Below are 25096 nucleotides of genomic sequence, written 5' to 3' on the forward strand. Positions count from 1 at the left end.
CCGGATACAAACCATTGTTATCATTTTCTACATAGCTGCTTGTACACTGATGTAGATAAGCATTTAGATCTGGGTCCTGATGATAGAAGTGAACCAGGAAGTGTTGTCATGAGAATAGAAGATGTCGTAGTAATATCAATAGAATATCCCGTAAATGCGGGATAAGTAAGACCTCCAACCTATGGATATTGGAGACCCCCACCTATGTATCTCATACTGAAACAACAGGTAAGATACTGTGGCTGGCACTACCATGTAATTCACATTGGGATATGAAAAAAATAAACGGTGCAGGCGCAGGAATGTGTTTTAATTTGTTTTGCGGTGGTGCTCACCCCTGTTTGAAAAATAGGTAGGTATAGTTCCACACAAAATAGAAAAAAGGAAAAATTAGGAGGGCACTCACCGTTAAAATTTAACTTTTATTTCGTATCTTTAAAAGACATCCATTCGGTCAGGTACGAGGACGCCAGCTCCGGCGTGATTGTGAAGGGCGTGACAGCTGTTTCACACGTGATTCGTGCTTCTACAGACGCTGACTAGGGACACACAACCTTCGGTATATAACCTACTTGGGCATGCGCACACTAGACATCAATACTTAAAAAAATTGTGAGGTTAAAAAACATCGTATCACAAAAACATTTAACAATATATTAGATTCATTAAATTACACGTGGTATTAGGTATATTTTAAAGCCTTTTGGGTTACAAAAACATGTTTAGCTCGATTCTCTCATTTAGTCCGGCTGGACCTTGGGCGTTAGTGGCCAGGATTACTTTTGCTTCTTCCTGTAGTAGCAGTTTGTTGTTATCGGATCCTGCTCTTGGTCGTAGACGTTTAAGTCCAAGAAATTGTAAACATTTCATATCACCATTGTGTTTTTCATTAACGTGCAGGATCAGCCGAGGGACACCTTTTCCTGTTCGTATCGATCTTGCATGTTCGCTGAATCTTTTATTTAAAGGGCGAATGGTTTTTCCAATGTAGAAGGCTCCACAGCGGCAAACAATTGCATACACTACAAAGGATGTTTTGCAACATATCATGTCTTTGATTTGGAAATCCACACCTCCTAATTTTATGTATTTATTGGGTAGAAAAAAATTGCACCAATTGCAGGATCCACATTTATAATTTCCATTAGGGATTGTTTTGTCTAACCATGTTTTACCCTGTTTTCTCTCTTTGAATTCACTGTTTATTAACTTGTCTTTCAGGTTACTGCACCGTCTGAATGAGACCACAGGTCTTTCTCTTATGACTTCTGCAAGGACAGGATCGGCCTTAATCAGGTCCCAATTGTCTTGGACCGCCTTACGAATTATCTCTGCCATAGGACTGAATTTGAAGGAGAAGGCAAAGGTACTTTTGTTATCATTTTTATTATTTTTATTAATGTTCAATTTTTTATATAATAGTTCATCACGTTTTTTATTTAATGCTTTTTTATATGCTACTTCCAGATCTTTACTTGGATAACCTCTTCGCAGGAGTCTTTTGGTAAGTAGATTGGCCTGTTCGATGAAATTTTCATTTGAATCGTTAATCCTTCTTAATCTTAAAAATTGTCCGTACGGGACCGCTTTTTTAACATGGTGTGGATGGAAACTGTTGAAGTGTAAAAAAGCATTGCAAGCAGTTGGTTTCCGAAAACTGGATGTTTTTATGACATTAAATTCCAATGTAACCTTTACATCTAGAAATTCGATGCTTTTTTCTTCCACTTTGGACGTAAAGAACATATTCATGTTATTAGAATTGAGGTAGGTTACGAATTCCTGGAAAATCTCCTTAGTGCTGTTCCATATGATAAATATATCATCCACGAAACGAGCATATTTAAGGATATAACGAGTAAATGGATTTTTTTCAGTGTAAACCATTTTGCTTTCTAAGACTGCTAGATATAAATTAGCGAATGTGCATGCGATGGGCGTGCCCATCGCTGTGCCTTCGCATTGTTGAAACCATTGGCCGTCAAATAGAAAAGCATTATTCTGTAAAATAAAATGTATAGATTCGCAGACAAAATCAGTGAATTCGGGACCTTGATTGGCTTGCTCCAATAATTCTCTCACTGTTTCAACCCCTAAATCCTGTGGTATTTTAGTGTATAAACTTTCTACATCAATTGTGCAGAGTAATGCATTTTCAGGACATTCAATACCATCGATACTGGTCAAAAATTCATTTGTGTCCTTTATAATTGTAGGGGCTGATTTAAGGAGTGGACGTAGCAACCAGTCCATGTATTTAGATAGAGGTTCTGTGATGGAATTGACGCCCGATACGATCGGGCGACCCGGGGGTGGGATGACACCCTTGTGTATCTTGGGTATATGATACCATACCGGGTTTCTTGGGTACTTAGGAATTAATTTTTCTGCTCGTTTCCTAGATAATATTCCTTTTTCCACGTTTTTCCGTAGTAGGCTTTGTAGTTTAGCTTTGATTTTAATAGTTGGATTTTCTTTAAGCATCTGATAAGTCCTTTTATCATGTAGTTGCCTAAGTGCTTCATTTTTATAAGTTGTTTTCTTTTGTATTACAATGTTGCCCCCCTTGTCAGCCTTTTTGATAATAATATCATCCCTTTCTTTAAGCTGTTTTAGGGCTGCAAATTCTCCAGATGTAATATTGGGGGGTAATTTGGGGTAAATAAGAGATTTCACAGCTTCCCGGACTTTTCTTCTAAACAGATCAATGTTGCTACCACTAGGAATCGGGGGGGCATATGTGGATTTTACTCCACCCATGAATTCAGCTTCAATTGTTTTTTCAGGTGAAGTTTGTCTTTCCACGCCTTGTAGTTCCATTAGTAATGAGAGACATTCCACATCTTCTGTGGTTCGTGCACCTGCCAACCAAAATCCCAATTCACCAATGCTAGCTGGAGAATTTCCCTCGGGTTCTTCTACTTTTATATCCTGTATATTAGCAAATTGTTTTTTTAGCTGTAGTTTTCTAGTGGCTTTATAAAGGTCGATTTCAAATTGTACTTCATCAAAATCTTCCACAAGGCAAAAATTTAAACCTTTATTTAAAAGTGATAAGGTATTTTCATCTAACGGCATATCTGTGTAATTGATCACTAGTTTGGGATCTTTTGTTTCCTGCTGTCCATCTAGTCTCGCCATGTTACCGACTTCCTTTTTGTAGCTTCTACTGTTCTTTTTGGTACTGCGCCCCCGTCTGATCTTTTTCCTAAAGGGCCACAATGATCTTCTCCTTCATTGTGTATTCCAGTTTCCTTTTTTTCTTTGGAAGGTCCTGCAGAGTCCTGATGTTTATTAGATGTTTTTTGTTTGCTTTTTTTATACATTGATCTGTTTAGAAGAAAAGTCCGGGAAGCTGTGAAATCTCTTATTTACCCCAAATTACCCCCCAATATTACATCTGGAGAATTTGCAGCCCTAAAACAGCTTAAAGAAAGGGATGATATTATTATCAAAAAGGCTGACAAGGGGGGCAACATTGTAATACAAAAGAAAACAACTTATAAAAATGAAGCACTTAGGCAACTACATGATAAAAGGACTTATCAGATGCTTAAAGAAAATCCAACTAATAAAATAAAATCTAAATTGCAAAGTCTACTGCGGAAAAATGTGGAAAAAGGAGTATTATCTAGGAAACGAGCAGAAAAATTAATTCCAAAGTATCCAAGAAACCCGGTATGGTATCATATACCCAAGATACATAAAGGTATCATTCCACCTCCGGGTCGCCCGATCGTATCAGGCGTCAACTCCATCACAGAACCTTTATCTAAATATATGGACTGGTTGCTACGTCCACTTCTTAAATCAGCCCCTACAATTATAAAGGACACAAATGAATTTTTGACTAGTATTGATGGCATTGAATGTCCGGAAAATGCCCTACTCTGCACGATCGATGTAGAAAGCTTATACACCAAAATACCACAGGATCTGGGGGTAGAATCGGTGAGAGAATTACTGAAGCAAGCCAACCAAGGTCCTGAATTCACTGATTTTGTCTGCGAATCTATACAATTCATTCTGCAGAATAATGCTTTTCTATTTGACGGCCAGTGGTTCCAACAGTGCGAAGGCACAGCGATGGGTACGCCCATCGCATGCACGTTCGCCAATTTATATCTAGCAGTTTTAGAAAGCAAAATGGTCTATACTGCAACAAACCCATTCACACGCTATATCCTTAAATATTCTCGATTCGTGGACGATATATTTATTATATGGAATAGCACTAAGGAGATCTTCCAGGAATTTGTAAGCTATCTTAATTCTAATAACATGAATATGTTCTTTACATCTAAAGTGGAAGAAAAAAGTATTGAATTCCTAGATGTAAAGGTTACATTAGAACGTAATGTCATAAAAACCTCTAGTTATCGGAAACCGACTGCTTGCAATGCCTTCTTACACTTTAACAGCTTTCATCCACACCACGTCAAAAAAGCGGTCCCGTACGGACAATTTTTAAGACTAAGAAGGATTAATGATTCAGATGAAAATTTCATCGAACAGGCCAACCAACTTACCAAAAGACTCTTGCGAAGAGGTTATCCAGTAAAAGATCTGGAAATAGCATATAAAAAAGCACTAAATAAAAAACGCGATGAATTACTGTATAAAAAACAGAATAATAACAAATATAATAAAAATGATAACAAAAGTACCTTTGCTTTCTCCTTCAAATTCAGTCCCATGGCAGAAATAATTCGCAAAGCAATCCAAGACAACTGGGATCTGGTAAAAACCGATCCTGTCCTCGCAGAGGTCGTTAGAGAAAGACCTGTAGTCTCATTCAGACGGTGCAGCAACCTGAAAGACAAGTTAATAAACAGTGAATTCAAAGAGAGTGGACAGGGCAAAACATGGTTGGACAAGACAGTCCCTAATGGAAACTACAAATGTGGGTCTTGTAACTGGTGCAATTTCTTTCTACCTAATAAATACATAAAATTGGGAGGTGTGGATTTCAAAGTCAAAGACATGATATGTTGCAAAACATCCTTTGTAGTTTATGCAATCGTTTGCTGTTGTGGAGCCTTCTACATAGGAAAGACTATTCGCCCTTTAAATAAAAGATTCAGCGAGCATATAAGATCGATACGAACAGGAAAGGGTGTCCCTCGGCTGATCCTGCATGTTAATGAAAAACATAAAGGAGATACAAACTGTCTACAATTTCTTGGACTCAAACGTTTACGACCAAGAGCAGGTTTCGACAATAATAAATTATTGCTACAAGAGGAAGCAAAAGTAATCCTGACCACTAACGCTCAAGGTCCAGCCGGACTAAACGAGAGAATTGAACTAAATATGTTTCTATAACTCAAAAGGTTTCAAAAAAATACCAAATGCTACGTTTAACCTAATGAATCTAATATATTGTTGTTGTTTTTGTGATACGATGTTTTTAACCTTATATTTTTTAATAAGTATCGATGTCTAGTGTGCGCATGCCCAAGTAGGTTATATACCGAAGGTGGTGTGTCCCTAGTCAGCGTCTGTAGAAGCACGAATCACGTGTGAAACAGCTGTCACGCCCTTCACAATCACGCCGGAGCTGGCGTCCTCGTACCTAACCGAATGGACGATTTTAAAGAAATGAAATAAAAGTTATATTTTAACGGTGAGTGCCCCCCTAATTTTTCCTTTTTTCTATTTTGTGTGTATCTCATACTGATCTGTCACCTGGGACTCGGGCCTCCTCGTTTTTGGATAATGTCCCCACTATTGTGACTTGTTACTGCATATGACAGTGACATGTTACATCGGACACAGGGTCCACTTTATAGCAATTATTAGAGCTAGGATTACAGACACCTGTAAAGGCCGTGAATCAGCGTGGCTGCTTAGTGGGTGCACCTTACTCCAGCGTTAGGCGTGTCTCCCTGCACCCAGGCTTTACCGGATTACAGGCGGTTCTGGGGATAAGTCAATGCCGCAGACACGTTATTCCTACGGTAGAGAGTACTGCAGGTCCCTCCTGAGCTCCCACAATGCACTGCAGTCCAGGACAGGAAGCCAACAAAATGTAAACAGAGAAGAATCTGTGTAGGAAGGATAGACAGCTATGGTTCTCCATTAGGCCACATCCAAAACTATATTCATGGCTACATGGTTTTCCTAGTATACTGCATTGTGCCAGCAAAATTGTGCAGCCGTTAACAAGCTAGTTTTAAACATGTGTGCAGCTTCTCTGTTGCTGTACTAAGGGCCACCCAGCCACCTCCAGCCTAGTTATGGTCAGGTATCAAACACTACTACATAACTCCCATTGACCTTAGTGGGAGATGTGCACATGGCCTAGCTACACCATTAACATGAATAGCTTGTAGGGCTGCACCAATAACATGAATAGCTTGTAGGGCTGCACCAATAACATGAATAGCTTGTAGGGCTGCACCATTAACATGAATAGCTTGTAGGGCTGCACTATTAACATGAATAGCTTGTAGGGTAGCACCATTAACTTGAATAGCTTGTAGGGCTGCACCATTAACATGAATAGCTTGTAGGGCTGCACCATTAACATGAATAGCTTGTAGGGCTTCACCATTAACATGAATAGCTTGTAGGGCTGCACCGTTAACATTACTATCTTGCAGGGCTGAACCATTAAAATGAATAGCTGGTAGGGCTACACCATTAACATGAATAGCTTGTTCTTGTACGGCTGCACCATTAGGCTATGTTCACACAACGAAAGTTCTAAACTAATCGGGGACGTTGTTGCAGCGTTGTTGATTAGTGCGGAACTTACGTTGTACTGAAGGCTGAGGGAATCCCGGCCGGAGTGTATACACATAGTACATATAGATACATACACATGGCATATGCTCCGGCCGGGATCCCTAGCGGCGCCGCGAGAACATGTCAGTTTTTTTGTGGCTGCTATTTATTGAATAGAGGGAGGAGAAAACCCTGTCAGTGCACACTGTGGAGCGTGCAGCTCCGGACGCATGCTCCATTGTGAGCAGCGGGGAATTTGGATTTGGGCACGCATGGATGCGCCTGCATTCGAATTCAGCGGCTGTAAAGTACTGGCCAGGACGATCTTTTCTGACACCAACGTGTATCTTACAGCCTGTGAACAGGCTGCACCATTAACATGACTAGCTTTTAGGGCTGCAACATTAACATGACTAGCTTATAACGCTGCACCACTAACATGAATAGCTTGTAGGGCTGCACCATTAACATGACTTACTTTCAGGGCTGCTTTATTAACATGACTAGCTTGTAGGATGACACCATTAACATGACTAGCTTGCAGGGCTGCACTATTAACATGACTAGCTTGTAGGATGACACCATTAACATGACTAGCTTGCAGGGCTGCACTATTAACATGACTAGCTTGTAGGATGACACCATTAACATGACTAGCTTGCAGGGCTGCACTATTAACATTACTTACTTTAAGGGCTGCACCATTAAAGGGGTACTCCGGGGTGGGGTCATATTTATTGCACGGCCGGGGAGGAGGTGGCTATATAGGCGCCGGTCACTTACTTCCCCGGTTCCAGCGCCGGGTCCCGGATCACAGCGCCCCGTTCTCCCGTCTGGCTGCCGCTTCCTGGTCTGAGCTGCGGCTTGAGACATCTCAAGGCAGTTCAGCCATTCAGCGGTCGTAGTGCAATCCCGCCTCGGCCGCTAAATTGCTGAGCTGCCTTGAGACGTCACATCTCAAGCCGCAGCTCAGGCCAGGAAGCGGCAGCCGGACGAGAGAATGGGGTGGTGCAATCCGAGACCCAGCGCTGGAACCGGGGAGGTAAGTGACTGTCAGCCTCTCTATCCACCCCCTCCTTGGCCGTACAATTAAAATGACCCCAGCCTGGAGTACCTCTTTAACATGACTAGCTTGTACGGCTTCACCATTAACATGACTGGCTTGTACGGCTGCACCATTAACATGACTAGCTTGTACGGCTGCACCATTAACATGACTAGCTTGTACGGCTGCACCATTAACATGAATAGCTTGTACGGCTTCACCATTAACATGACTAGCTTGTACGGCTGCACCATTAACATGACTAGCTTGTACGGCTGCACCATTAACATGACTAGCTTGTACGGCTGCACCATTAACATGACTAGCTTGTACGGCTGCACCATTAACATGACTAGCTTGTACGGCTGCACCATTAACATGACTAGCTTGTACGGCTGCACCATTAACATGACTAGCTTGTACGGCTGCACCATTAACATGACTAGCTTGTACGGCTGCACCATTAACATGACTAGCTTGCAGGGCTGCATCATTTGCACAATTCCTATTGTTATTTATGCAAATTTTGTACCAGCAGTCATCATGATTCATCTCTGGAAATAGCCGGGCAGCCATCTTTTTCCTTTATGGGAAGTTGGAAAAACCCTTTAAGGGAGCAACTGCAGAAATGATGTCCACTTCCCTATTGAAGTTAGTGGAGAAGATCCACAGCAGATCTGATGCTGCAGTTGACGGGCTCTGAAGTTTTTGCAGACTTTGCCATATTTTATCCACAGCATTTGTGTACGATTTTGTAATCTCTTCCATTTTGCTACTATAGGGAGCCTGTAAGGAGTCATGGCTTCCTGCTATCCCTGCTAATCCCGACTCCTCCTCCTCATCATTACTAGGTATAAATGGCTGACAGGCAGGGTGTTATGTACTGCAGTCTGTAGAGAACCAGAACTGCTTGGGCCCAGTACAACCAGTTCGGAAGGCAGCTCTGCCCCTCCCAGCTGTCACCATAGGAGGAGGATATAACCTACTGACAGTAATGGGGCGACCCGGTATATAGAAGGGTGTTCTGCACATCGCCTGCAGCTCGCATTGTTAGGGTGTTAGACCTGTCAGTGTCTGCTGGCAGGATAGGGGGCGCTGTTTCTGGCAGCCTGTGTTTGCCCCATGGGGCATCAGCCAGACTGGCATAGAGCATCACAGGGACCCATTCATCCTCTGTTTAGATACAGTAGCTCCACAGACAGTAGCTCCACAGTTAGGCTTAGATACAGCAGCTCAGCAAACAGAATCATAATAGGATTAGATACTTGTGATGCTCATCAGACAGTATCACACATCTAAAGCTTAGATACATTATGTCAGCAGACAATATCACACATGATAGGATTAGAAACACCAGTTCACTAAACAGTATGACAGGCTTAGATACAGTAGCTTAGCTGAAAGGATCATGCATGATAGGCTTAGATACATCAGCAGTGTAGACAGTCTCACACATAATAGACTTAGATACATCAACTCAGTAGACAGTACCACATGATCGGCTTAGATATAGCATACTAATTCACACATATATCACACTGGATCATGTACCACTACTGTATAGCATGTTATAGGCCTAGAAACGGGGGGTCTCAACAGGCAGTATCCTTCATGAACGGTTTATATGTATGGGGACTAGGTGTATGGTATCAGACATGATAGGCTTAGATACAATGTCTCAATTATATCCCATATGAGAGGATTAGATACACCGTCTCGGCTGTATTCCACACAATGAGCTTAGATCCACTGTGTGGCTGCCTTGCCTTGCCTTGCCCTGTCTGATGTTAGAAGTGCTGATTCAGGACGTCTGTCTCCTGAGTTGTCAGTATGTGACGGGGAGAACATATACAGCGGCGCTGCGTGCTGTATGGGAAGAGCTGTCGTTTCGTCTTCCCCTGGGCGCTGTATGTGGCAGGCGTGGCGGGTTCTCTCCCAGTATAAGATTAGAGTGCCGCAGGGCCCGGCCGTCCTGCAGTCAGATGGGAGGCATGGCTCTGAGCTACGTCTTGTGTCTGCACCCCAGATCACTGTCATACATCATACTATTGTACTAGATTATATCTGTGAGGTCAGGCGATGGATGTAAGACATGGATGCCTCCATTCATCAACAGCAATGGGGATGAAATAAAACTTTATATAAGACTGATGGTGGGGTAGAGGGATCCCCATCAGTGTGCAGATGATGTGGCATGCTGTATGCCGCTATCTGCACTGATTATATTGCTGTATTGTGGTGACAGCCATGCTGCCGTCCACATACGCTGCCTGTCGCTACACACACAGTGGTCACGTACCTGCGGCTACTTAACAAATCTGCTGCTTGTCACTAAACGCTGGTGTAATCCCTTCAACACCAACATCACAGTGCCGAGTGTAATAGCCGCCCACTCCTCTGCTATAATATGCAAATATATAGAATCTGTTGTTCTCTGTTATCAGCCGGATGTAGGATAGGTTTATAGAATCTGTTCTCTGTTATCAGCCGGATGTAGGATAGATTTATGCAATCTGTTCGGCTGGGTTCACACTACGTTTTTGCAATCCGTTTTTTCCGAAAAACGGATGCATGTGTGTGCATCCCTTTTCATCTGTTTTTCCATTGAATTCCATTTAAAAAAAAAAAAATGGATCTTTTTTTTTTTTTTTTTTTTTTTTTTACCTACACAAAAACGTAGTCTACCCCATTTTTGTGTCCGTTAAAAAAGGTTCCGTTTTGAGCTGTTTTTTTTTTATAATGGAATTCAGTAAAGAAACAGATCAAAACAGATGCACACACGAGAATCCGTTTTTTCATCCAGATGTAGGATAGGTTTATGTAATCTGTAGTTCTCTGTTATCGGCCAGATGTAGGATAGGTTTATGCAATCTGTTGTTCTCTGTTATCGGCCAGATGTAGGATAGGTTTATGTAATCTGTAGTTCTCTGTTATCGGCCAGATGTAGGATAGGTTTATGCAATCTGTTGTTCTCTGTTATCAGCCAGATGTAGGATAGGTTTATGCAATCTGTTGTCCCCTGTGATCAGCCATGACACTCCTATATCACATATCTCCAGTACCGAGACCCTCCTATACATGTGACTGATTTGAGCAGCTCCTCTTATGATATTGCTGTGGTGGTATAAGCATTGGGGTCACTGGCCCTTTAAGAGCTAACTGTAGCGTTGAGTACGTCTTGGACAGTGACAGGTGCCCCGGCCTCCTCCGCAGGTGCCTGTGTAGGAATGCCGGAGACGTCTTTGCTCTGGAGACTTTCCCAGGCAGAGCTTTGTGTACTTTGTGGTGGGGGGGATGTTGGGGGGAGTAGTTGGCGAGTCTGTGCAAAGACAGTGAAAGTGTAAGCCAGGCTCCTCGCACTCGGCACAGGACGTGTTTGTGAGCCAGGAGTTTGCTTGGCAGGCGTGGTGACGGCGGACAAGCCGCGACTTGCCGTCCGAGGCTCCTGACAGAGGCAGCTCCTCCGTGGGAACCTGCGCCCGGGAGCCGCCGGAGTATCACAGAAACTCACAGAACAAAAGCTCACAAAATCCTGTTTGATTTCGCTGATAAAGTCATGAGCCGCGCCAACACCGCTGCCTGACCGCCGTGCGGATGGGGCGGCTCCGGCATGTCACCCTGAGGTGATAAGTCCTCTCCGCCAGAGGAAAAGCTGGGTGACACGCTTTGTAATGTACATACTGATACATCCGCTCTCACATATTACTATCAGGGGTCTGGGAAAGCTGGGTGACACACTTTATAATGTACATACTGATACATCCGCTCTGGCCTATTACTATCAGGGATCTGGGAAAGCTGGGTGACACACTTTATAATGTACACACTGATACATCCGCTCTCACATATTAGGTGTCTGGGAAAGCTGGGTGACACGCTTTATAATGTACATACTGATACATCCGCTCTCACATATTACTATCAGGGGTCTGGGAAAGCTGGGTGACACACTTTATAATGTACATACTGATACATCCGCTCTGGCCTATTACTATCAGGGATCTGGGAAAGCTGGGTGACACACTTTATAATGTACACACTGATACATCCTCTCTCACATATTAGGTGTCTGGGAAAGCTGGGTGACACGCTTTATAATGTACACACTGATACTTCCGCTCTGGCCTATTACTATCAGGAGTCTTGGAAAGATGGGTGACACGCTTTATAATGTACACACTGATACATCTGCTCTCACATATTACTATCAGGGGTCTGGGAAAGCTGGGTGACATACTTTATATATTACGCACTGATACATCCGCTCTCATATATTACTATCAGGGGTCTGGGAAAGTTGGGTGACACTATATATTACGCACTGATACATCTGCTTTCACATATTACTATCAGTAGTCAAGGAAAGCTGGGTGACACTGTTTATAATGTACACACTGATACATCTGCTCTCACATATTACTATCAGGGGTCTGGGAAAGCTGGGTGACACTCTATATATTACGCACTGATACATCCGCTCTCACATATTCAGAATTCAGAAGTCTGGAAAAGCTGAGTGATGTTCTATCTGGAGTCTCTTGTGGCCGCTATATAGGTGTCACCCTGTGTCTCTTGTGTTGGCCATATCCCTCATCACATTTTATTATCTGCTGACATTCATTTGCATAGTGGAATAATATAGTGTTGGGCCCCTTTAAGCCTCATTTCTCCTTCCTTTGTCTTGCAGCGGGTTGATAATTGCCGCCATCTTTGATCGCGACGTGAACTGCAGACGAGCCGCATCGGTAAGATTTCTGACGGGGATCCATCTTTGCTGTGATCCTGACCGTCTCCCGTGTGAGCAGCACATATTCAGTCCAGGTTCAGAATTCCCTGACAGCAAGCAGAGATGGTAGACCTCATGTTAATGTTCACGCCTCCATCAAGGTTTTATATATCTATATGGACATTTTACCATCTTGAAATGTGCCGCTCATCCCGGCGGCTCAGGACTGAATGGAGAGCATGCAGAGGCTTTGATAACAAAGTTTGCAGAACTTTTCACAGTGCAAAAAAACTGCTTTCAATAAGGTCCCTTTAAATAAATGGGGTCACCCTGCGGATGTTGTGTCCTGCGTGCAGTAACCCGGGCGATGTGCAGCAGCCAGAGCTGGAGCCATGCGCTTACTCTTCCTCCTGACGACTGTGTATGGTAACTGTAGCTCGGGGCTAGTGTTACAAGCTCTGCTGTTCCTGCGCTGCGCTCGGCACGTTGCTGGGATCCTTTTGTTCTGTATCGTACACATAGCAAACCAGTCTGGCCGAGGCAGAGCTCGGGGCTCCTGGGGGCCCAATGCAGAAGCGTTACCTGAGCAGAGTTCAGACCACCATGGGCCGCCCAGGGGTAGCACAGGGTTCATGAGCTGCAGCACCAATCTCTGTGCTGATATAATGTATCCGAGGATTGTCCAGACTGTACATATATGTAACTAACCCTCTGCTGTAAGAAGTATTCAGTATGGTTGTAGCACAAATTCTTCCACCCGTAACATCATCTGATGACATCACACTTTATAGTTCATAGTTATAATTTAAAGACCTGATACTTCTCACAGCTGAGGGTTTGTTCCTGTCAATGTCCAGGATTGCCTATACTGATACAGTGTCTTAAAACCTTCTGTCTGGTACCGTACATAAGTTATTGATTGAGAATATGACACCCCCATATAAGTGAATGGTTTGGGCCACATTGTGATAGTGATTTGTGATCAGCCCCATCGGTGGCCGCCGTGCCACCATGTTTGCAGCCCCCCCTACCCCCCAAGTCTGCTGTTTTGCTCAGCTTTCTGGCGGGACGGGCAGTGGTGGCTCACCACGGCCTGCTTGTGTCGCCTTCATCCGCCAATGCCGAATGGTGTCTGATTTTCCTGTTGTTTATCCTCTGTTCTGCAGGCAGCCTTCCAGGAGAATGTGGGGAGACAGGTACAGTGACTTACCCAGCTATTAACCCATTGCGTGCCACCGCCACCATACCATTTACTCCACCCCATGCCACCTATCCTAATCCTAAAATCTGCTCATCCTGGGCCTCCTGTTTCATGAACACTGCTTACTGATATATCATATTTGCATGCATTCAAGATTTATAGAAATCTGGGTGATGGTCAGTGCTGCTTCACCCCTCTCTTATGTGTATCATATACACCCTGTTTTCTTTTTTCCCCTCTGCAGGGCACTTTTCCACACGGCATCGAAATCTTAACTACAGCTGACTACTTTGCAGTCGGTAATCGGGCAAATTGCTTCCTGAATATCAGGTACCTTGGACACCCCAAAAAGAGAGCAAAATCATGGGGGGACAAGTAGCGGCGGGTCATACCATTGTGAAGTGGTGGTGGGGGTGATCACTTCCCTCAGCTTTAATGGAGACAATTAGGCTTATAGAAAGGCCTATGGGAAGGGGTTGTGTAAATAAGGCCAAGTCTGCATTTCCTTATTTCTCTATATATTTACAGATGTAGCATTGCTGAGTTTGCTTTTTTGTATAAAGTTGGGTGGATAGATATAATAAACAAATTTCCCGCAGCACCTAGGTAGATAGATAGATATTGATAATTATCTCTCTCAATCCCCATACACATGGATGCTCAGCTTGTCTGAGCATACTTGCATTCTTAATGGAGAGAGGGGAGATAGTCAGTAGACCCCCATACATATTAGATCAGTGGTCTCCAGCCTGTGGCTCTCTGGTTGTTTCAAAACTACAACTCCCAGCATTGGCCATTGTAGTTTTGGAAGAGCTAGAGGTCACCGGTTTGTAAGCACTGCAGATATATACATTAGCTATATACACACACAAAGGTAAAGCTATAGAAATTCCTTTAATCTGCCACTATCTGGACCTGGTTAATGTCAGATTATCAGCTATTCCTGACTATCAGGATCCCAGCATCAGCTCTATAGTAGCCTGAGTCTTCTGTCTCTGGTCTTGTGACACTCCATAACATCCGTTCTATCAGATGCTGGACTAATGGAACGTGCATAAATGTGACATCTCCTGTGTTTCTGTTCTCGCCTTTAGCGTCTTTGTCGCTGGTTTTCCAGAATACACCACGGCCATGATCGATCATCTGGTGGAGATGAAGATAAATCACTGGGACAAGTAAGTTCTCGCATATAATGGATAGCCTGTTAATCTGGCATGAGGCAAGGGAACCATCTAGAGCGCGTTTACACTGTCACCAGGCACAGGACTTCAGTACATAAGAACTTCCAATAATCAGGCATCCTGATCATCCTGGATTATTGGAATTTTGCTGACCCAGTGGTGTCATGTGCAGGCAGGTTCAGAGTTGAAGTGTTTATTATGTAAACGTGAAGCCTTGGATCCTGATGCTGGTGCGATCCGGCGGCCGCGAGATCCCTTCCCTGTGGCCGGGGCTTGTGTTGTTTGCACACACGGACTGTTTACAGTAACTCTAGTGTTCTCTGTAGTCAGGCCCGGCTGGCTCGTATCCATAGGCTGCACCTGTGAGGGCCACTGGTTGTGTCAACAAGCCGCAGCACCCCCTTAGGTCTTCCTCGTGTCCTTATACTTTGCTACAGTGTGTCAGTGCAGACAGCCCTGTTGCATTTCCTTGTCTGATCGCCCCCTGTTGAATCTCTCCTGGAATGTCACCTGAGACGCGAGCCCATTGTCACGCTGTGAATAGGACCTGCAGCTTCCCTGTGGGCACAGCACCACGTCCCGCAGCCAGTCACCTGTGCACGGACATAAACCAGACAAACAGGTGGAGCAGAAAACGCCACAGTTCTCAGGTGAAAAATATCACCGCCACCAGCAACATTCTTCACACAATACACAATATCTGTACAAAAAAGCAAACATGCCTGCAGGCCATGCGAGGTTACACAAACAGCCTGGTCCCATGGTATTTATATAGCGGGAAGTGCAGAAGAATAGCGCTACACACTGCAGGATGCCCCTTCAAGGGATTCTCCATGGAAACTTACTGTAAGAACAATGCAGTTATTAAAGAAGGCTGACGTCTTGAGTCCTATCTGACAATCTGGTGGTTAGAGGTGTGTTGGGTGACAACTGTGAAACTCGGCACTGTCACTGTACCCTTATAGCACCATACCCTGCAACACAGTACCCTATACCACCATACTCTGACATGTGCTATGGCAATATATAGCAGTACACTGTACCCTTATAGCACCATACCCTGCACCACTCTAACCTATATCATCATACCCTGTACTGCCATTGCATGTGTCACTGTACCCTCATATAACCATACCCTGTACTGCCGTAGCATGTGTCACTGTACCCTCATATAACCATACCCTGTACTGCCATATACTGCCATAGCATGTGTCACTGTACCCTCATATAACCATACCCTGTGCTTCCATATACTGCTATACCATGTGTCATTGTACTCGTATACACTATACCCTGTATAACCATACCCTGTACTGCTATAGCATGTGTCACTGTACTCGTATACACTATACCATGTATAACCATACCCTGTACTGCCATATACTGCTATAGCATGTGTCACTGTACTCATATACACTATACCCTGTATAACCATACCCTGTGTTGCCGTATACCGCTATAGCATGTGTCATTGTACTCGTATACACTATACCCAGTATAACCATTCCCTGTACTGCCATATACTGCCATAGCATGTGTCACGGTACTTTTATAGCATTATACCGGCATCACTATACTCTGTATCACTGCTTCCTATATCACCATATAATTACATTATAGCCTGTACCACTATTACCGTTCCTTGCACCACTATATCACTATTTGCTCACTACAATTCTCTATATCACTGTCTCCTAAATAATCATACCATGCACCTATACCTACCTCACCATACCCCGTACCATTAGGTCCTCTATCACCACTGTAGCCATTCCCACTGTACCACTATACCCTCTTATCACTGTTCTTTTACCACTGTACTGTATATCATGTTTCCCTCCACCACTATACTGTATATCACTTGTTGTTCTCCACAATACCCTAAAACATTATACCTGGAATCACCTTACCCTGCACATCTATATCCTGTATTACTATACCCTGTACATCTATATGCTGTATTACTATACCCTGTACTGATATATGCGATATTACTATACCCTGTACAGCTATATCCTGTGTTACTATACCCTGTACAGCTGCATCCTACTCCACCATACACTGCACCACTATAACCTATATAATTTTTCTATTCTATTATATAACTACTCCATATCACCACACTCAGCACAGCTATACTGCGTATCACCATATCCTCTACTATTTCCCTATCCTCCACCACTATTTCCACATCCTCTGCCGCTATTTCTTTATCACTTTTCCCCATTTCACCACACTTAGCACCACTACACTGCATATCACTATATCCTTCACCGCTGTTCCCTATATACCCCATATAACCGTACTAAGCACCACTATACCCTATCACCATATCCTGTGTCGCTGTTTCCTATATCACCATAACCTGCAGCACTATACCCAATATCACCATTCTCTGCACCACTATACCCAATATCACCATACCCTGCAGCACTATACCCAATATCACCATACCCTGCACCACTATACCCAATATCACCATACCCTGCAGCACTATACCCAATATCACCATACCCTGCAGCACTATACCCAATATCACCATACCCTGCACCACTATACCCAATATCACCATACTCTGCACCACTATACCCAATATCACCATACTCTGCACCACTATACCCAATATCACCATACCCTGCACCACTATACCCAATATCACCATACTCTGCACCACTATACCCAATATCACCATACCCTGCAGCACTATACTCAATATCACCATACCCTGCACCACTATACCCAATATCACCATACTCTGCACCACTATACCCAATATCACCATACTCTGCACCACTATACCCAATATCACCATACCCTGCACCACTATACCCAATATCACCATACCCTGCACCACTATACCCAATATCACCATACTCTGCACCACTGTACCCAATATCACCATACTCTGCACCACTATACCCAATATCACCATACTCTGCACCACTATACCCAATATCACCATACCCTGCAGCACTATACTCAATATCACCATACCCTGCAGCACTATACCCAATATCACCATACCCTGCACCACTATACTCAATATCACCATACTCCCGCACCATTGCTGGTGGAGCTCACACCCACAATAAAGAGTGTGTTTGTGCCGGGATCCTGTTTGATGTTTTGGGCAGAGTCTGGGCTGTGCTCCGTGCTGCACCACAATAGACTCTTCATCCCGCTCCGCTGACATCATGCACTTTGTCACACCGACTTCCCTAATTCTCTTTGTAAAGTGCCAATAAAAGCTCCTGTCCGTGTGATCCCCTCACCTGATCCTCGCTGCTTCCCTCTCATCACCACTGTCTATTGTTCTCCTGTTCTCCTCGCACTTTCTTTGCCGACACAACGTCTGTAATCTTCTAGATCCGGCTTCAAAGAGCCATTGTGTCCGTGTTCCTCAGAAACTGCAGTAAAATCACCATTGTTCCTTCATTTCTGTGTTCTCACTAATACCGTGCAGCAGTGTCTGGGAAAGCTGGGTGACAACCACTATGGCTGGTGTTACGGCTCCTACAGAGGTTGGCACCCAGCTTTGACAGCTGCTGCTTAGATATCCAACATGGGCTGTAACAATGCAGACTGGGGTGTAGGAAAGGTGAGTGATAGAGAAGCTGTGCAGGCCGCCTTATCAGCTGTCACCCAACTTTCCCAAACCAGTTGTTGGACCCTTAGACACCTGTACTGTACAAATTATGGAGTATCTTGGTCTCTTTCAGTGTGATTCGGGAACTGTCCACCAGAGCTTTGCACAACCTTACGCCGGTTGCCTCCGAGTACATGATCAAGTCGGGTAAGTTTGTGCTTCTTGTTATTTAACTTCTATTGTTGTCAGCCAGTAACATGTCTATCAATCACATTTTTTAGGTGGACTTCCCTTTTAAGTACGGATATGACTGGTTATTTAATCTTTTACAGTTTTACCCAGACTCCTTCCATTGGCCACCGGCACAGATCTGCACACTAGGCACGGTGCCATCTTGGCCTGTGCAGAAATCACCCATGCACTGTATAAGCTGGCCATCCAGAACAACAGGTAAGAAAAGCATATTATGTATAGGGACATCACCTTGTTATACACATCACCATGACATGCAATGCCAGAGACACGTAGTGCCCCCCATACGTTATGCTTCACAGGCAGACATATGGGTCTACAACGAGCAAGGGAATTCCAGGCCCTCAGACTAGCAAGTGTTTGTCATATCACACATATTTTTGTATATAGTTAACAACACACATTGTGTGCCTGGGCTTGGTTATAGGGGATCTAAAGTTTAGTCATTCTGTACATATATTACATTGTCTATCCTTTATTATAATTCAGAGCTGCACTCTCTGTTCTGCTGGTGGGGTCACTGTGCACATACTAATCTAGTACATTATTCCTGCAGATCTGTTGCTGATTACCTGGACAGCGATGCAACATCTAGTTTAATATCCATTCATCACAGGGTGAGTAAACCTTAAAGCTACATTGCACCCCAACCTCTCCATGACCGTACCTTTAATAGATAATATGCTGGCTACCTGCAGACCCCAATACGTCTCCTGCATACTGTTTATCCACTGATCTCCATTACAGTACACTGCACCTGCAGGAGCTGCAGACGGTCACTTACTTAACTCTATATTTACTACAGTAGTCCGGACTTTAGAGCCCATTCCTGCTCTGGCCATAGAAATCTTTGAGGTTGGGGGGCGGGGGGTCCATGGCTGTGACCATTGTCTGGTTGTCTGTGATATTAAGTATGTGAGGAATGTTTTGATAACTCCCTGTAGAGATTAAACATGTTAGCTTTGAAACTTCACCAGTGACATCCTTGTCTTCTTCTATTTCAGCTACAAGAACGCCAGTTATACAGGTGAGAGAATCCCGATCATTGTGCGTACTGGGGCCCTGGGGGGTGACACCTGGGTAGAGTGGCATAAGAGTGGGTGAGGCCAGAGGATTAGAAGGGGGGTGGTGACACATGATTCAGGGTAAGGGCCCTATTCCACCGGACGATTATCATTTGCATAATCGTTAACGATTAACAATCTCAAACGACCGCTAGTGCGAAAGACTTCAAAACGTTCAGTCATTTCCATGGAACGATAATCGTTACTTATGATCGTAGTTGCGATCGTTTCTCTTCGCTATTTATTCGCTATTGCGTTTGTATCTATTGTGAACGACCGAACAATGTCTTATTCAATGCGAACGTTTTGCCAACGGGCAACAATAAAAATAGGTCCAGGTCTTATAAAGCGATCAACGATTTCTCGTTCGGTCGTTAATCGTTAACTGCATTTCAACCGAACGATTATCGTTCAGATTCGAACGATTTAACGATAATCTGAACGATAATCGTCCGGTGGAATAGGGCCCTAAGGCATGGCATCATCACAAAGTGTAGACGTCAGGGGAAGGTTATCAGGTGTATGGTAAAGCCCTGACATCACTGTACAGGGCCTGGCACATAGATGCTGGTACAAAAGTATGAGGCCCGGAGTTGGCTTTGGATTTTCAACCTCCAATCTCCAGATGGTCTGGTGTATAGAGAGTGACAAAGTGGTACAGGTGCGGTCTGGGGCTGGTATAGATGGTCTGGTATATAGAAGGTTTAAACAGTAGTAGAGGCGAGGTATGGGGTCTGGTATATAGAGGGTGACACAGTAGTAGAGGTGAGCTCTTGGGGAGGGGGGGTGCTGCTATAGATGGTCTGGTACACTGGTACATTGAAGGGGACACAGTAGTAGAGGTGCGGTCTGGGGGCTGGTATACATTGTCTGGTATATAGAGGTGACACGGTAGTAAAGGTAAGGTCTGGGGGCTGGTATACATGGTTTGGTACATGGAGGGTGATACAGTAGTAAAGATGAGGTCTGAGGGCTGCTATAGATGGTCTGGTGTATAGAGGGTAGCACAGTAGTAGAGGTGATGTCTGGAAGCTGGTATATAGAGGTGACACAGTCATAGAGGTGCGGTCTGGGGGCTGGTATACATGGTCTGGTATATAGAGGTGACACTGTAGTAAAGGTGAGGGCTGGGGGCTGGTATAGATGGTTTGGTACATAGAGGGTGATACAGTAGTAAAGATGAGGTCTGGGGGCTGCTATAGATGGTCTGGTATATAGAGGGTAGCACAGTAGTAGAGGTGATGTCTGGAAGCTGGTATATAGAGGTGACACAGTAGTAGAGGTGCGGTCTGGGGGCTGGTATACATGGTCTGGTATATAGAGGTGACACGGTAGTAAAGGTGAGGGCTGGGGGCTGGTATAGATGGTTTGGTACATAGAGGGTGATACAGTAGTAAAGATGAGGTCTGGGGGCTGCTATAGATGGTCTGGTATATAGAGGGTAGCACAGTAGTAGAGGTGATGTCTGGAAGCTGGTATATAGAGGAGGTGACACAGTAGTAGAGGTGAGGTTTGGGGGCTGCCAAATAGAGGGTAGTACAGTAGTAGAGGTCAGCTCTTGGGGCGGGGGGCTGCTATAGATGGTCTGGTATATAGAGGGTAACACAGTAGTAAAGGTGAGCTCTGGGGGCTGGCATATGGAGACAAGTACAGTAGGTGAGACAGTATCCTCAGATACAGGTACAGTGGGTGGCACAGCCCTCCACTTACGTTGACATATGATATCATTGTATTGCTATGTTCCCTGTCATCTCCTATAAACATGTAAGTGATGTGGGTCTGAAGCCCGGCAATGGGCGGACATCGGGACACAGGGTGCTGCTGCATTTGGGCTGTGCATACCCTGGGGGCAGCATGCCTTCACCATCCACATATGTAAACTATGTTATGACGGCAACATACGCTATGAGGAACTCTCCATTACTTACCTGAAGGCTGGGAAATTCTGTAAATATTCACCTCAAGTCCATGTGTTTACTCATAAACATGGCCGACCCATCTGGAGAGCACAGATCTATCACACACCACACTTACTGGGCCTGGGGGTATGGGGGGCTGCATCCATTATACAATAGGGCTCTGATCTATAGAAACAGCTGGATGTATCCTAAACAGTGTTATCAACCGCAGCTACACAATACATCAAACAAGGGGACCCCATGTAAATATACCTTCCTAGACGTCGTCTTACGTCAGGTTGTCACTCTATTACCCAATTATGAGAAAGCTGGTGACAACCAATATGGCATACACTTGCAGATCCCATGTGTCTATGCAGTCAGGTTGGGTGTCCGGTATTGGCAGCCATATTGGTTCACATCCAGCTTTTCCAGAAACTGATAGAACAAAGAATTAACAAACCACCATATTTTCCCATGTAGAGTCAACTGCAGGGGAGACGTAGGTATAGACTCTCCTCAGTTACAGGCTGTTTCCTCAGCTAAAAGGACGCTGGTTGACCTCAGGGAGATCAACCAAAACACCGCAGAGACACCATCACGTGTCTCAACGTCAGTGTATTCTAGAACATTGCCCCCTGGGAAATCGAATATGCAAAAGAACACTGCAGAGACACCATCACATGTCTCGACGTCAGTGAACTAGCCAGACCTTCCCTCCGGGAAGGAACAACCAAGCCAAAGCGTTCTCCAGTCAAGGAAACCACCTCAGCAAGGTATCCATCCACAGACAGCTGTTTCGGGGTTTTTGCCCCTCATCAGTGTGGAGTAGGTTTCTGGCTAGTGGGAGCAATGACTAGTATGTGCATGCAAAAGGACGCTGGTTGACCTCAGGGAGATCAACCAAAACACCGCAGAGACACCATCACGTGTCTCAACGTCAGTGTATTCTAGAACATTGCCCCCTGGGAAATCGAATATGCAAAAGAACACTGCAGAGACACCATCACATGTCTCGACGTCCGTGAACTAGCCAGACCTTCCCTCCGGGAAGGAACAACCAAGCCAAAGCGTTCTCCAGTCAAGGAAACCACCTCAGCAAGGTATCCATCCACAGACAGCTGTTTCGGGGTTTTTGCCCCTCATCAGTGTGGAGTAGGTTTCTGGCTAGTGGGAGCAATGACTAGTATGTGCATGCAAAAGGACGCTGGTTGACCTCAGGGAGATCAACCAAAACACCGCAGAGACACCATCACGTGTCTCAACGTCAGTGTATTCTAGAACATTGCCCCCTGGGAAATCGAATATGCAAAAGAACACTGCAGAGACACCATCACATGTCTCGACGTCAGTGAACTAGCCAGACCTTCCCTCCGGGAAGGAACAACCAAGCCAAAGCGTTCTCCAGTCAAGGAAACCACCTCAGCAAGGTATCCATCCACAAAAAAAAAAACCCGAAACAGCTGTCTGTGGATGGATACCTTGCTGAGGTGGTTTCCTTGACTGGAGAACGCTTTGGCTTGGTTGTTCCTTCCCGGAGGGAAGGTCTGGCTAGTTCACTGACGTCGAGACATGTGATGGTGTCTCTGCAGTGTTCTTTTGCATATTCGATTTCCCAGGGGGCAATGTTCTAGAATACACTGACGTTGAGACACGTGATGGTGTCTCTGCGGTGTTTTGGTTGATCTCCCTGAGGTCAACCAGCGTCCTTTTGCATGCACATACTAGTCATTGCTCCCACTAGCCAGAAACCTACTCCACACTGATGAGGGGCAAAAACCCCGAAACAGCTGTCTGTGGATGGATACCTTGCTGAGGTGGTTTCCTTGACTGGAGAACGCTTTGGCTTGGTTGTTCCTTCCCGGAGGGAAGGTCTGGCTAGTTCACTGACGTCGAGACATGTGATGGTGTCTCTGCAGTGTTCTTTTGCATATTCGATTTCCCAGGGGGCAATGTTCTAGAATACACTGACGTTGAGACACGTGATGGTGTCTCTGCGGTGTTTTGGTTGATCTCCCTGAGGTCAACCAGCGTCCTTTTGCATGCACATACTAGTCATTGCTCCCACTAGCCAGAAACCTACTCCACACTGATGAGGGGCAAAAACCCCGAAACAGCTGTCTGTGGATGGATACCTTGCTGAGGTGGTTTCCTTGACTGGAGAACGCTTTGGCTTGGTTGTTCCTTCCCGGAGGGAAGGTCTGGCTAGTTCACTGACGTCGAGACATGTGATGGTGTCTCTGCAGTGTTCTTTTGCATATTCGATTTCCCAGGGGGCAATGTTCTAGAATACACTGACGTTGAGACACGTGATGGTGTCTCTGCGGTGTTTTGGTTGATCTCCCTGAGGTCAACCAGCGTCCTTTTGCATGCACATACTAGTCATTGCTCCCACTAGCCAGAAACCTACTCCACACTGATGAGGGGCAAAAACCCCGAAACAGATGTCTGTGGATGGATACCTTGCTGAGGTGGTTTCCTTGACTGGAGAACGCTTTGGCTTGGTTGTTCCTTCCCGGAGGGAAGGTCTGGCTAGTTCACTGACGTCGAGACATGTGATGGTGTCTCTGCAGTGTTCTTTTGCATATTCGGTTTCCTCAGCTAAAGCCGCAGTTGTCAATCCTTTCGTGTCACAATATGACAGACAATGGTAATGACTGGTGACAAGCCTGTCACCGATCATGGTGACAGTAGTCTGCAGACTGAGCAAAATCCCTTAATCCTTGGTGGATATCATGGCCGCCGTTCAGGGCATTCTTCAGCTCTTTGTTGCCATGTCCGTTCAGTGATGACAGCAGGAGTCTGGTGTGTACTGGGCCCTGTTTTCTATGTCTGAAGGGCTGCTTTACCACCACCTGCCCTAATCTACTATGGGAGTCTCTGCCTAAAGTCCTAATGTCTGGGTGGAGCGCAGGCCGAACCCTCATTGTCTTATTACACGCCGCACACTAACCTGTTTTCTCCTTGTAGCACAACGAAAAATATGTGAATCACCTGTCTCTGACAAGTGTCATATAAACCATTGCCTAACATAGAGCTACTGAGCACGCTCCATAGGCCTCATTGCAACTTAACCCTTAACTGATATTACCTATATGGTTGTATGTAGGGATGGTCCGAACCTGGTTTGGACTGGGTTCGTACGAACCCGAACCCTCCGCAATGATTACCGCTGTCTGCCCACTCCGGCGGATCCAGCGGGAGGAACGCCTGGAAAACTGGCGGTCCTCCAGGCGGTCCTCCCTCTGGATCCGCCCGCTGCACGGAGCGGGCAGACAGCGGAAATCCAATGCCGAGCGTTCGGGTTCAGCCGAACCCGAACCTCGGCGGGTTCGGACCATCCCTAGTTGTATGGCCCCCCCATCAGGTGCTGAAGTTGCTCCGTACTACTGTGTGATATGGTTGATAAAAGAG

The 25096-nt window shown here is 45.0% G+C and overlaps 1 protein-coding gene across 2 annotated transcripts in view; it reads left to right on the forward strand.

The window, feature by feature from the left end:
- Positions 1-25096, forward strand: part of TBCD (tubulin folding cofactor D) — a 133971-nt gene that overhangs the window by 75763 nt on the left and 33112 nt on the right. For both annotated transcript variants that reach the window (XM_069954040.1, XM_069954039.1), the window contains exons 16-23: positions 12462-12519; positions 13667-13696; positions 13946-14031; positions 14796-14876; positions 18602-18675; positions 18801-18918; positions 19277-19337; positions 19725-19747. In XM_069954040.1, coding sequence (XP_069810141.1) covers positions 12462-12519; positions 13667-13696; positions 13946-14031; positions 14796-14876; positions 18602-18675; positions 18801-18918; positions 19277-19337; positions 19725-19747 — 531 coding nt within the window. The remainder of the gene's footprint in view (positions 1-12461; positions 12520-13666; positions 13697-13945; positions 14032-14795; positions 14877-18601; positions 18676-18800; positions 18919-19276; positions 19338-19724; positions 19748-25096) is intronic.

Source organism: Dendropsophus ebraccatus, chromosome 14 (assembly GCF_027789765.1).
Source record: "Dendropsophus ebraccatus isolate aDenEbr1 chromosome 14, aDenEbr1.pat, whole genome shotgun sequence".
In the NCBI taxonomy this organism is placed as follows: domain Eukaryota; kingdom Metazoa; phylum Chordata; class Amphibia; order Anura; family Hylidae; genus Dendropsophus; species Dendropsophus ebraccatus.